Consider the following 13295-nt stretch of genomic DNA (forward strand, 5'->3'; position numbering starts at 1 on the left):
CATGTAGTTCTGGGGACAACGAATAGTACTGACAATGGTCTGTACTGTGCAGGGGACTTCAGGAGCATCCGTGGCTAATACTCCTGACACTGCATCTTAACTCAATAAATAGCCAATCTGCTGAATGTACCTTTTCCCATTCACAGAGGGTGCTTTCATCCAAGCTCCCCAACTCACCTTTTAACGATTAATCCTGCCACAGGATGTGAAGGATTTCCTCATTCACCTTGTTTGGTATCACCTGTGTTACCCAACCAGAAAAAATCCCAAGAAATTCCCACGTGCCTGTCCTGTGCACATGTGTACCCGCTTCTGATCGTCACTCTTTCAGCTCACCTGGATGCTTTTCTTAATCTGTGGAACTCTCACAGGCTAGCATTATATCAGCACGATGCACACCCTTTTTCCTTTTTACACAGGGGATTGGGGGGAGAAGGGGTCTCAGGATCACTCAAGGCTCACGACCCCCATCCCAAACAAGTGCCAGCCGGACTCAGGAGTCAGCAGCTAAGCAGGCAATAAATAAAATATTAACAAGATCCAACGGCATGAAAAGACCGTCACTTGTATCGAGTGTCTTCTCAGTGTTAACCTGAGGACGGAGCACAGCTAAGAGTGCATGCATGGGGCCTGGGTTAGTTCTGAAGCGCAGGGGACCAGATGGGGTGGCCCATGCATGCAACCCCAGGATTTGGGAACAGGAGGCAGGAGGCTCAGGACTTTCAAGATCATCGTCATCTATACAGTGAGTTTAAGAGCCGCCTAGGCCACATAAGAATTTACCTCAATAAAACAAAGAATAAATTCAAGCCAACGTTGGACACAGCGGAGAAGACAGAAGGTTGTACTTTATCCTGCACATCTGTCACTCCTCATGAGCCTTGAATCTGAGGGCCTATGGATCTCCTCACCTCCAGCAGCAGGTCTGCCGGGGAAGGAGCTGGCTCCCGTTCTCCAGTTGCTGTAGAGCCAAAGGGAGACCCAGACAGGCTCACCTGCCGTATCCCCATGGACTGCCAGGGTCTGACAGTCTCTGGGCTCAGGCTGTAGCACACTGCTGCCACTTCAGTGGATGCCCCTGGCTGCTGAGAGGTCTCTGGGCTGAACAAACAATGTACACACAGGCGTCCTTTCCTGTAGGACGCCTGGGTTCCGTGGGAAAGCGCAGACGATTTAGCTGCACTGCCTTATCCTATCTTCCTTCGCTGATGTTTCCCTGGAGCCTTACGCCTTCCCAAGGCGGAATACTTGCTGAGCATCACCCCCTCCCCCCGGGGCCACCATTTAGGCCCCCACTCCCAGGCGTACCCCTCACCTCCCTATTCCTCTGCATTAAAGGTCAGGACTACTGGGTAAGCTGGGTCACTTCTACTCGCTCCCTTTGAATAAAGGTCCTCACTGTGCAGGATTTTACATGGGCTTTAAGTCTTAGGGTCCCAGAAGGACTACTGAACAGATAGAACTTTTATTTCCCTTATGCCACTCCAGCTGTAAGAAACGGGAAGCCTTGGGAACTGGAGAGATGGCTCAGTGGTTAGGAGCACCAACTGCTCTTCCAGAGGTCCTGAGTTCAATTCCCAGCAACCACATGGTGGCTCACAACCATCTGTAATGGGATCTGATGCCCTCTTCTGGTGTATCTAGAGGCAGCTACAGTGTACTTACATATAATAAATAAATAAATATTTTTTTAAAAAAAGAAAGAAAGAAACCGGAAGCCAGCAGCTGCATCTCATTCATCCTCATTCTCCCTCCCTCCCACTTTCCCTCCTCTTACTTTTCCTGCCAGTTCAGAGGCCAACACAGTGGACATCACCTGTGCATCCTTTCCTCCAAGTAACTCTTCCATTACAGGGGAAGTTCATGTTAGCAGACGGCTAAGCCTATCAACATGTCTTATTACCCAAAAAGCAAGGGCCATGACCTGAGGCCTACTTGACCTGTCCCGCCTATGCTAATTAACCGTATTATACTCTTTAGCCCGACGGCTGTATGGGGATGTCCATACACTCACGTGACAAACCTCACTTGTCACACAAGTGGGCCACTCCATACTACAAAGGAGTTGCAAGGTACAGACCATTCAACGGGTACTGAACATGGAGGCACAGTGTTCCACAGCACACTGCAAGGACAGATGTTTCAGAATTAACCCTGCAGACGCTGTGCCCACAGAAAGCTTCCCTTCAGAGGCCATGTCTTGTCACCCACAGCAGAGGCAAGGCCAGTGCTCCTCTCAAACTTGTCTTTGGTTTCGTTGTGCCTCACATTCGGACGCCGAGTGCTGTGTGAACATTTTCTGGCTGCATGTGAACAAATGTCTGTTCACCCTAGATCGGGCGCCAATGCTAAAAGCAAAGAAATGATTCCACCCAAGGGCAGCCTGGGGCACCACTGACTTTAATTGGGTTATTGAGCACAGGCAACTTACAGGCAGCTGCACTACTGACAAAGCTGACACCTACTGACAACCGAAACTTACCAGATTCGTTATGTATATGGCTTTGTCCCACCACTAATATTTGTACATCTTTGAAAGGAACTGAGCGTGAGGGCGTCACAGCTTTGTTTCCACTCACAGGCATTGTTTCCAAAAGAAGACTGTCATGGGATCTATGGAGGCAATGGCACCTAAACATCACAGGGGTTTTCCTCCAGGAAGACGCCGTTCACGACACTGAAGGGACCTGCAACTCTGGAAGGCTTCAGCTGTTGACATTCACAGCATTCTGCACCTTAAGTTATTTTCATGTTTGAAGCAAACAGGGATAAAAGACTAACCATATTGTTTCCATTCATAAGGCATGAATTACTTGTTTCTGTGAAAGGAAAGTGACCAATAAAGGACTTACCACGCATTGCTTACATTTGTAGAAACTGTGCCCAGCATGAAGTCCTTCGTGCCTTTGAAGTCTAAATGGAATCATTTCTGTGAACGAGGCCTATTCTGTGGCATCTTTGTCCTTGCATGTGTTTTAAGTGGGTAAGGACAACACTTCAGCACTGCTCACATCCGTAGTGTTTCTCACCAGAACGAGTTGTCCGATGTACTTGGAGGAAATAGGGGCAAAGGGATTAGATACTGCTGACACTCATAGGGGTTTTCCACGGTGTGGATAGATTTATGTCTCTGAAAGGAACTGTGACGGCTGAAGGCTTTCCCACACTGTTTGCATTCGTAAGGTTTTTCTCCTGTGTGTGTTCGCTCGTGTAATCGGAGGTAACTGTACCGTATAAAGGCTTTATCACATTGTTTACACTCGTAGGGCTTCTCTCCACTATGATTTCTTCCGTGCAGGCGAAGGGAAGAGTGATGTCTAAAGGCTTTCCCACATTCTTTGCATTTGTAAGGTTTCTCTCCAGTGTGGGTTATCTCATGCAACCGAAGGGAAGTGTGGCGAGTGAAGGCTTTCCCACACTGCTGGCACTCGTAGGGCTTCTCTCCTGTGTGAGTTCTTTCATGCAGTCGAAGGGAAGAGTGATGTCTAAAGGCTGTACCGCATTGCTTGCACTCGTAGGGTTTCTCCCCGGTGTGAGTCCGTTCGTGCATTTGAAGTAAAGAGGGATAAAGGAATGACTTCCCGCACTCCTTACATTTATATGGTCTTTCGCTGGTGTGAGTTCTTTCATGCATCTGAAGCAGAGAGGGATAGATGAAGAGCCTGCTGCACTGCTTACATTCATAGAACGTTTCTCCGCCGTGAATGATTTTATGTCTGTGATAGGAAGTCTGACACCTGAAGGCCTTCCCGCACTGCTTACATTCATAGGGTTTCTCTCCAGTATGAGTCCTCTCGTGTAATCGAAGGTAACTGTGACATGTGAATGCTTTCCCGCACTGCTGACACTCGTAGGGTTTCTCACCAGTGTGAATTCTTTCGTGTAACTGAAGGGCACTGTGACATCTAAAGGCTTTCCCGCACTGCTGACATTTATAGGGTCTCTCTCCTGTGTGGATTCTCTCATGCCTCTGAAGGGAAGTGGAAGAACTCAGAGCCTTCCCGCACTGCTGACATTTATAGGGTCTCTCTCCCGTGTGGATTCTCTCATGCCTTTGAAGGGAACTGGAAGAACTCAGAACTTTGCCACACTGGTTACATGAGTAACATTTTCTTATACTGTGAGTTCCTCCATGTGTGTAAAGTGAACTGTGATAAACAGAAGCCTTTCCACATTCCTTGTAGTCACAGAAGTTTTGTCCACTGTGGGGTTGGTGATACATTCCAAATGTACTTGGAAAACCAAAGGATTTTAAACATACCTCACATTCACAAGGTCCATTCACAGTGTGAGCACCCGTGTATCCTTGGATACTTGGGAGAGAACTAGAATCGTACAGTTTGCTTCCGTATCCCTCCTGCTCCTCTGGTAAATATTCAGAGTCAGATATGACATGCCTATTAAAGGACGAATGAGACGTAAAAACCTTTTCATAAACACTTAATTTTAGTAGAAAACTTGATACTTATATTAAGGTTTGGCATAAGGGGTAAGGTTTTTGTGACCCTGAGACCACACTCTCATGTCTCTAATAGGCAACTTCTATAAAAAGGAAAGACAGACAGACAAGCAGACAGACGAGCTTGGTGGTACATGTCTTTAATCCCAGTACTCAGGAGGTAAAGGCAAACAGATATTTGTGAACTAGAGGCCAGCCTGATTCAGAGGTGCATAGTGAGACCCTTTCTCAAAAACAAAAACAGCCAAACGGACTGCTTATCATCAAGAGGTAGGTCAGACACTGCTCTCAAGATGAGGCCACGTGTACACTATCTGCCACATCTGGGTGTGAAACTACATGGATCGATCCCTCCCCGCCCCCAGCAGTAATCTAACGCTGTTAACTCTAATAATTTAACACTGGGTCCAAGAGAAACGTGCTGCAAACACTGAACAGCATTCACGCTGACGCACAGCTCTGCTGACGAGTTTCTAACAATGATAAACTTAAAGGTGTCATTTCTTTTGCTCATTGTTAAACTTACACGGCACATTAAGGTTTCTACAAGAGACAATTGCTTTTACTTATACATGAAATTACCTTTGAATTCTTCCAACATTTTTGCAGTCATCTTCAACATTCTGTTCTTCCCATATATACCCTAAAAAGCAGCCCCAAAATTTATGAGAAATTATTAGAAATGCTTTTAACCCCGGCACTCAGAATGCACAGGCAGGCAGTGTCTGCAACTTCAAGGCTGCTGGTTTACATACTGAGACCCCAGCTAGAAAACAAAAGTCAGAAGTTTCTGAAAACCAGGAGCTGGAGGTAAGGCGTTAAGAGCACTTACTGCTCCTGCTTCCCACACTGGGCAGCTCACATCCACCTGAACCTCCAGTTCCAGAGGAGTGAGGCCTCTGCACGCACGCACACAAAGAAAAAAATTATTTTTTAAAAAAAATCATTGAAGGCTGGAGAGATGGCCCAGCACTCAAGAGCACTGACTGCTTTTCTAGAGGTCCTGAGTTTAACCACATGGTGGCTCACAACCATCTGTATTGGGATCTGATGCCCTCTTCTGTTGTGTCTGAAGATAGCTACAGTGTCATATAAATAAATAAACCTTTTTTAAAAAATCACTTTAAAGTAGCTTCTAGTCTCATGGAACATTGTAATCATGTCATTTTTCTTAAAGCATAAGCTCTACAGAAGCAGGAATTTTCATGTGTATGTGTGTTCATGTATGCATGTGAGCATGTACATGTGTGTACACGCATATGCATGTGTGCGTGGGTGTGTGTATATGTGTGCATGTATGTGTGCATGAGTGTGTGCATGTGTGTGTGCATGTGTGCATGTGCAGGTCTGTGCATGTGCATATGTGTGCATGAGTGTGTGTGTGTGTGTGTGTGTGTGAGAGAGAGAGAGAGAGAGAGTGTATGTGTGTGAGTGTGTGTCCATGTGTGATATAGGGTGCACATGCCACAGAGCACACACAGATGAGAGGACAATTGTGCAAGCTGGCTCTCCCCTCCTACCCGTGGCTCCAGCCTGCAGAGTGAGTGCCTCTGACTTGGTAAGCCATCTCACCACCACTATATCACATATTCACCAGATCCTTCCCAAACTGCAGAAGACCATTCCTAACAGGAAAACTAATTTAACCAAGGGAAAGCCTTACCTATAGCAGTGAGGCTCCTGCAGGTCTCCAGCATCACATCCCTGTACAGATTCTTCTGGGAAGGATCCAGCAGAGCCCACTCTTCCTGGGTGAAGTGCACAGCCACGTCCTCAAAGCTCACCAAATCCTAAAACATCCCAAGCATGTGTATTAAAGAACTGCCAGGACTGCAAAGGGCTGCTCAGTTGATAAGATGTTCACATGTGTCTACAGTCTCCACACATGTACTCCGTGACAGAGACACGCTAATGTGAACATGACTGAACAGAAACAGCAAGTGATACAAAAACACTCCTCTCGCCGAGTGCCCTGGGGAAGAGGAGGTACTGCAGCTCCACCCGATTCTCATTCCTGTCCTAGACAGTCCAGCCACTGTACACAGGAGAGCTGTCTGCCCTTCCATGTCTATGTGCACAGAGTTTACCCTTTGCTGGGTGGAGAGAACAAGATAACTGTCAAGAGTGAAGAACGACAGGAAGTCCATAATGGCATAATTCATGAGTTATGGATTCATTAGAAACTCAGATAAACCTCGAGGATCAGACAAACTCTCAAAGATAACGGACAATGTGTGCGACAAGCTCCCCTGGTGAGCACTATTTCACAATGCTGTCACTACCTGAATGGGGCCACACCTGTGTGCTAACAGACGCTAACAGAAAAGAAATCATTAAGATTCCAAGTACAATTTACTCCAGTCCAAACGTTACAGTAGAAAAAGCTCCCGGTCACAGGAATAGTACCTCAGATCCGGGTGTAAACCTAGCATTCCAGCTTGGCTGATTAAAACAATTTGGCTAAGGCACCACCCGTAGAAAGGCAGACTCACCATAAAGAGACAGACACAGTTACCGATTCCTGCTCTCTGTCTTCCCAGAATCCACGCCCTAGAGCAGTCACGGCAGGTTGGTTTTGTTGTTTCTCCTTTGATGTCTTTTCTAAGCATACTTGGGCTCTCACTCCCACACACATCTTGTGTTTACTTAACTCCTTCTCTAAAGCTTCCACGCTGCTTGTTGGCCATGCATCTGGTCTCCATGGCAGCTTCAACAGCATGGCTTCCTCCTTTCTCCTCCAGGATGCTCGCCTGCCCTGAAGTTCCTCTTTAAAAGGATAAAATTGCCCTTGTGCCCCCATAGTGCATTCTGAAATTCTTTTATTAATAAGACAAAGAACCCCAAAGAGATCCCCTGTGTCATGATATTTATAGATATAAACCAAGATGATGGTAGACACATGTAATACCAGAGCTCAAGAGGCAGAGGTTGGCAGATCTCTGTGAGCTGGAAGCCAGCCTCGTCCACACAAGGAGTTCTCAAACAGCCAGGGATACAGAGTGAGGCCCTCACTCAAAATAAACAAACAAATAAATCTCAAAGTAATTTTAAGAAAGAATTTAATTACATTCTACCAGGTCTTGGCTCCAAGACAATCAAAAAGAAACACTTCTCATTCTAAAGGGGGTCTCAGCCATATGCAGCCAACTCACTGACTCACCAACTTGGGCACCAACAGAGCCCAGTAAGTGCCCAAGGGCAAGGGCACTAATAAGCTCATCATTCCAAACACAGAGGCACTGCCACCAGGGGCACTTGGCTGTCTTAGATGAAGCCTGTAGGCATCCCGCATCTGTGTCAAGCTGCTCTACCGCATGACTGGTGTCACTCAAAGCAAGGTGGTCAAGAACTGATCATGAAGCCTAAAAAGACCAAACACACCCACCATGATTTAAATCCACTGGTGCTGCCCTATGACCACCAAGAAAGCCAAATAAAGAGATAGCTTCGCAAGGACAGATGAAAAAACACTGGGAAAGATTAAATAAGGCTACACTTTACATAGCAAAAGTAAATTAATTACCTGGGGCCCCAGACTTTGATCTCCGTGCTCAGCAAAGGCCAATGGATTCCTGAGTGTGAGACCGCCCGAGTGTAACACAGTGAGTTCTAGGCCAATCAGGACTACAGAGTGAAACCCTTTCCCAAAACAAAGTGTGGGGGTGGGGGTGGGGGGTGTAGGAGGACGACTTGTAGGAGTGGGATTTCTCCTTCCATGTCTGAGGACAACACGGATTAAGACTCAGCAGCAGCAGGCATCGACTCTCTGAGCCACCTCACCATCACTGAACACGGTACCTGAATGTAACTGAGTAATGTGGCTGCGTGACAGAACTAAGAGAAAGACGGCCTATCTTTTTAGAAAACACTCAATGTGGCAGCTGTAGCTGCTCTGGGGGAGAGAGAAGGATCGCCTGATGCCAGACTTTTCTGTGAGATAACTTTTCTGAATCACTAGGGACGACAGCTATTTAGCAAATGCCAAGAATGTGCTGAACAAGAATGGCTGTCTTAGGGGTTGGGATTTAGCTTAGGAAGCGCAAGGCCCTGGGTTCGGTCCCAGCTCGGAAAAAAAAAAAAAAAAAAAAAAAAAGTGAAAAAAAAAAAAAGAATGGCTGTCTTTAGCTAAAATAGTTCAAGAACACACAAACTAGGAAAAGGTGAGTTTTAAAAACTTCTTAGGACTGGGGTCTTCAATATCAGGGCATGTTGAAAAGTCAGTTTCAGAAAGCAGCCGAGAAGATCCTCATCTAGAGCCCTGATTCCTCTCTAGGCTGGGCTAGGGGCACTTAAAGGTGAAGCAGAGAAGGAAGGCAAGCCCCTAACTCAGCCATCCATAAATCCCCTCACAGTACCCTTTTCAGCCTTTTTTTTTTTTTAAGATTTATTTATTTTATGTATATGAGTGCCCTGTGTACACCTGCAGGCCAGAAGAGGGCTTCAGATCCCATTACAGATGGCTGTGAGCCACCATGTGGTTGCTGGGAATTGAACTCAGGTTCTCTGGAAGAGCAGCCAGCGCTCTTAACCCTTGAGCCATCTCTCCAGCCCCCTTTTCAGCTTCATGGTGAGCTCCTCACATCCAAAGAAATCCATGGAAAGTAAAAACTAAATACGAAGTGTATTCTGGAGGAAGACTGCCAACACACAGGTAATAGAATCTGGGTAACATATACTTTGGTAACACTAAACAAATGGCAAACTGAGCCCGCAACAAAGAGAGAGTAAACCCTGGAGAAGACACACTGACTTCCAGAGGTGCTCACTGCAACTGTCAAGTGCTCAGTGTTCTGAAGCAAGGTCTCACGGTGTAACAGTAGCTGGACTGGAACCAATGATACACAACGGCTGGCTTTTAGCTCTTGGTGTCTACCAGCCTCTACCTCCCCAGTGCTGAGATTAAAGGCAAATGCTCACTTTTTAACATGAACATTATGAAATCACAAATACAGAGAAAGACAAACATGTGGCTCAAACGCTGGGGGTAAATGACTTGAGAGATCAATCTTCTATGAGGCCCTTCATTTACTGTGCAACCTACAGATGCCATAACCTTGCTGGTGGCTCAACCATATAAGCTTATGAAGCTGTAAGGGCTGGAGAGATGGCTCAGCGGTTAACATACACTGCTCTTAAAAAGAAGCTGACGTGATTCCCAGCACCCACTTCAACCTGAAGCTCTAGAGGTCCTGAGACCCCTCTGACCGATTCCTTAGACACACACAAAAATAAACAATAACAAAAGAATGTTCCTGAAGCTGAGTAAACCAAGCTAAACCACATGCTTGAATGTACAAACGCCTGCTTTCACTCTCCAGCGCCCTAAAAAAAATGCTAGATATAATATACCATCAACAACGAAGTAGAAAAATATGATTATGCCAATAACTGTGCCAATATATGTGGCAGGAGATGGAGAGATGGCTCAGAAGAATATTTGCTGCTCTTGCGGGACCCAGTTTGAGTTCTGGGACCCACATGGCAGCTTACAATCAACAGAAACTTGTTTCGTGAGATCCAGCGTGCCCTTCTGGTCTCCACAGGCACCGGCTACACACACAGTGTACTTACATGGAGGCAAAACACTCAAACACATGAAATAAAATAAATCTCTTAATAAGAAATTAGTTGGCTCTTTTCAAAATGGCTGCGTTAAGGGCCAGGAATGGTGGAGCATCTGTCTGATCCTAGCAGTCGGAAGACAGGGACAGGCAGATCTCTGTGAGTTCAAGGTCAGACTGTGTACAGAGTTCCAGAACAGCCAGAACAGGAGAACGGATGAGCAGAGGATGGTGTCAGAGACTTTTAATCCTACGGAGGATGACAGATCTCTGAGTTTGAGGCTAGCCTTGTCTACATAGCAAGTTCTAGGCCACCCAAAGCTACATAGCAAGACTTTGTCTCAAAGAAAAATAACAACATATAAAAGGGGGAAGGGATGTTTTCTTTTGCTTTGTTTTGTATAGCTCTGGCTGTCTTGGAACTAAATCTATAGACCAGGCTAGCCTCCAGCCCAGAGATTCATCTGCCTCTACCAGTGGCAGGAATAAAGACATGCACCACCATGGTGAGGCTTGGAATGGGTTTCTTTTCTCTTTCCCTCTTTTCCCTCTCTTTCTTCCTCTCTCTCTCTCTCTCTTTCTCTCTCTCTCTCTCTCTCTCTCTCTCTCTCTCACACACACACACACACACACACACACACACACACAGAGCAAGAAAGGGGATTAAAGGTACTGTTTCCTCACAATAAATTCCAAGAATCAACAAAACTCATTGAACCAATAAGTCTGTCTATAACCAGTAACTCTTAACAAATCATCAAAATGTTTAAAGATGATTAATATAATATCCACCAGCTTCCTGTAAAACAGCAGTGAACAGCTGGATAACACTATCCAGTATGGCAATGCAGATAAGAAGAGACACAATGAAATGTATACAAATTTAATAAAGTCCTTTAGGCAAGAACTACAATTTTTTAAAAAGATTTTAATTGTTTTAAAACCTTTCAAAGAGTTTTATTAAGAGAGAAGAGGACACACAGATTTTAGCCATTTCCAAGAGAGGCAGTGGGAACTTCTCTCTGAGTAAGAGAATAGCAGGGGACCTTACTTTGGTTTGGTTTTTCTTGCTTATTATTTGATGCAGATCAGTGTTTTGCCAGCGTGCATGTGACGCCTGGGACCTGTGGAGATCAGAGGAGGCCTGGATGCCAAGACTACTTACAGAAGGTTGTAAATGACCATGTGAGTGCGGGAATCGAATCAGTATCTTCTGAAAAGCAGTAAGTACTCTTAACTGCTAGGCCACCTTTTAAAGCTTTAAGTGTGTGTGTGTGTGTGTGTGTGTGTGTGTGTGTGTGTGTGTATAGGGAGGGGTTTGTGCATTTGAAGGCGGTGCCCTTAGAGGCCAGAACAGAGCATTGGAGGCTCTGGTGCTGGAGTTATAGGCAGTTGTGAGTCACCATAGGTGGGTGCTGGGAACCAAACTGGGGTCTTTGTAATAGCAATACCCTCTAAAGCACTGAGCTGACACTACAGACCATCCACCGCTTATCTATCTCATGATGTAACCCTGGCTAACCTGGAACTCCGTAGCTATGTAAACCAGGTTAGCTTCAATCTGCCTGCCTCTTCCTCCCAAGTGCTGGGTTATAGGTAGACCAACCAATCCAGCAAGAACTATAATTTTTAACAACAACAAAATGCAGGGCAGTGGTGGAAAAATGCCCTTAATCATGGCACTTGGAAGGCAGAGAGAGACAGGTAGTTCACTATGATTTCAAGGCCAGCCTCTACAGAATGAGTTTCAGGTCAGCAAAAGCAGACCTAAAAGGAAAAAAGCAAAAGACAAAAAGACAACAAAACCCTAACCAAACACAAAACAGTGATATCCCATAGTTATGGCATAGGAAGCTTCAGAATTGAAATGTCATGTTTCCTCAATCTGCACTAAGAATTAAATAATCACAATAAAATTCCTAACAACTTCTGAAAACAAATTAAGAAACTAATACTCAATTTTATGTGGAGAACGGGGGGTGGGGGGTGGGGGGGATGGTCCACACAATTCCAAAGAACCAAAACACGCAGACTTAAAGTGTGTATATTACACATATTATATATTATATACACAATATATGATACACCCACACATACTGCCTGTTTTGACAAAGTAGCAAAGGAAACTCAACGAAGCGGAGAATGGCAAAGGCTGTTGGCAGAACAGATATCTATAGACAAAGAAATTAAATGGGTAGAGTTTCACAGTGTTGGGGCTGGAGAGATGGTTCGATGGTTGGGAGAACTGGCTGCTCTTCCAGAGGACCTGGATTCAATTCCTTGTACCAACATGGCAGCTCAACAACAGTTCCAGAGGCTCTGACATCCTCACAAAGACATACATACACTCAGGCAAAACACCAATGCACAAAAAGAAAGTAATTTTTTAAAAAAAGTTTAAAATTCACAGTATTAACTCAAGTTGAATGCTTGACATAAATGTTAAATGGAAATTGAGAACTTCTAGAAAGCAACAGAAACTAGATGACCTATTGTTTTACAACCTTCTGATGAGACGCCCAAAGCAGGACCGTTTAAAACGCCTGCCCCAGACAGAGCACCGACTCTTTCTTGCGCAAGGCGGAGCCTCCGCAGCGAGGTTCGGCGCTCTGCGCAGGCGCGGACCAAAGGGAGAGGACACGGCCCAGCGCCACGCAGCACTGAACGCCGCTGCCGCCCCGCCCCAGCCTCGGAGAGGATCCACCACAGCGGGCAGGGACAGCCGCCCTTGCTCACCATGGCGCGGCTTCCGGACTCGCCCGCGCTCTCCTCACAGGTCCTGGCAGCGGCGCTCACAGCACAGCACACCGCACCTCCCTGTGCCGCGGAGCGGAGCCTACAGTATGGCGGCCGAGAAGACCCCGCCTCATGCCGTTCTCCGGTGCTCCAGATTAGACGGCACGGTCCTAGGCCCTGATTGGCTAGCAAAGCCTGAGTGGCACCTGCTTCCAAAGGCCGAGGCGTGGAATTCAAATACCAGGCATAGCCCCGCCCTCCTAGGCTAGGCTTCCACTCCTGGCCTGACCTGGTCTACCTCTGAGATTTGCTTCTAACCAGAACTTGCTTCTCCCTGGTAAAGCTGTATTCGAGCACGGAGTTGCCACCGTGCACACTCACTATACACACTGAGTGCTCATTGCAGTAATGTTGCCGCCTTTCAATTAGGTGCCCAGCCTACCCAAGGTCAAATTATAACTGGACCTGATGTTCTCCAGACATCAGGTATTTGAGTAAGGAACATCTATGGTTTATACATATGTCTCAGGCTACACATT

The 13295-nt window shown here is 46.1% G+C and overlaps 2 protein-coding genes across 2 annotated transcripts in view; both read right to left on the reverse strand.

Moving 5' to 3' along the window:
* LOC116914491 (zinc finger protein 20-like) overlaps positions 1–2946 on the reverse strand; it is a 20504-nt gene extending 17558 nt beyond the window's left edge. Inside the window, 1 exon segment of the mRNA XM_032918803.1 lies at positions 2853–2946. Within this exon segment, the coding sequence (XP_032774694.1) occupies positions 2853–2927 (75 nt within the window). The 5' untranslated portion in view covers positions 2928–2946.
* On the reverse strand, positions 2380–12871 carry LOC116914490 (zinc finger protein 709-like). Its single transcript, XM_032918802.1, has 4 exons — positions 12757–12871; positions 6123–6249; positions 5042–5102; positions 2380–4397 (listed from the first exon to the last, which is right to left on the reverse strand). The coding sequence occupies exons 1-4, from the start codon at positions 12757–12759 to the stop codon at positions 3026–3028; spliced, it is 1563 nt and encodes a 520-aa protein (XP_032774693.1). The 5' UTR covers positions 12760–12871; the 3' UTR covers positions 2380–3025.
* Positions 12872–13295: the final 424 nt, after the last annotated feature.

The sequence above is a fragment of the Rattus rattus genome, chromosome 13, assembly GCF_011064425.1.
Source record: "Rattus rattus isolate New Zealand chromosome 13, Rrattus_CSIRO_v1, whole genome shotgun sequence".
NCBI classification, from domain to species: domain Eukaryota; kingdom Metazoa; phylum Chordata; class Mammalia; order Rodentia; family Muridae; genus Rattus; species Rattus rattus.

Excerpts from the sequence above, each read along its gene's own strand:
- LOC116914490 (XM_032918802.1), bottom strand. Across the intron at positions 5,103-6,122 it reads CAGGAGCCTCACTGCTATAG|GGTATATATGGGAAGAACAG; the intron begins GTAAGGCTTTCC and ends GCTGCTTTTTAG. Across the intron at positions 4,398-5,041 it reads AATGTTGGAAGAATTCAAAG|GCATGTCATATCTGACTCTG; the intron begins GTAATTTCATGT and ends GTCCTTTAATAG.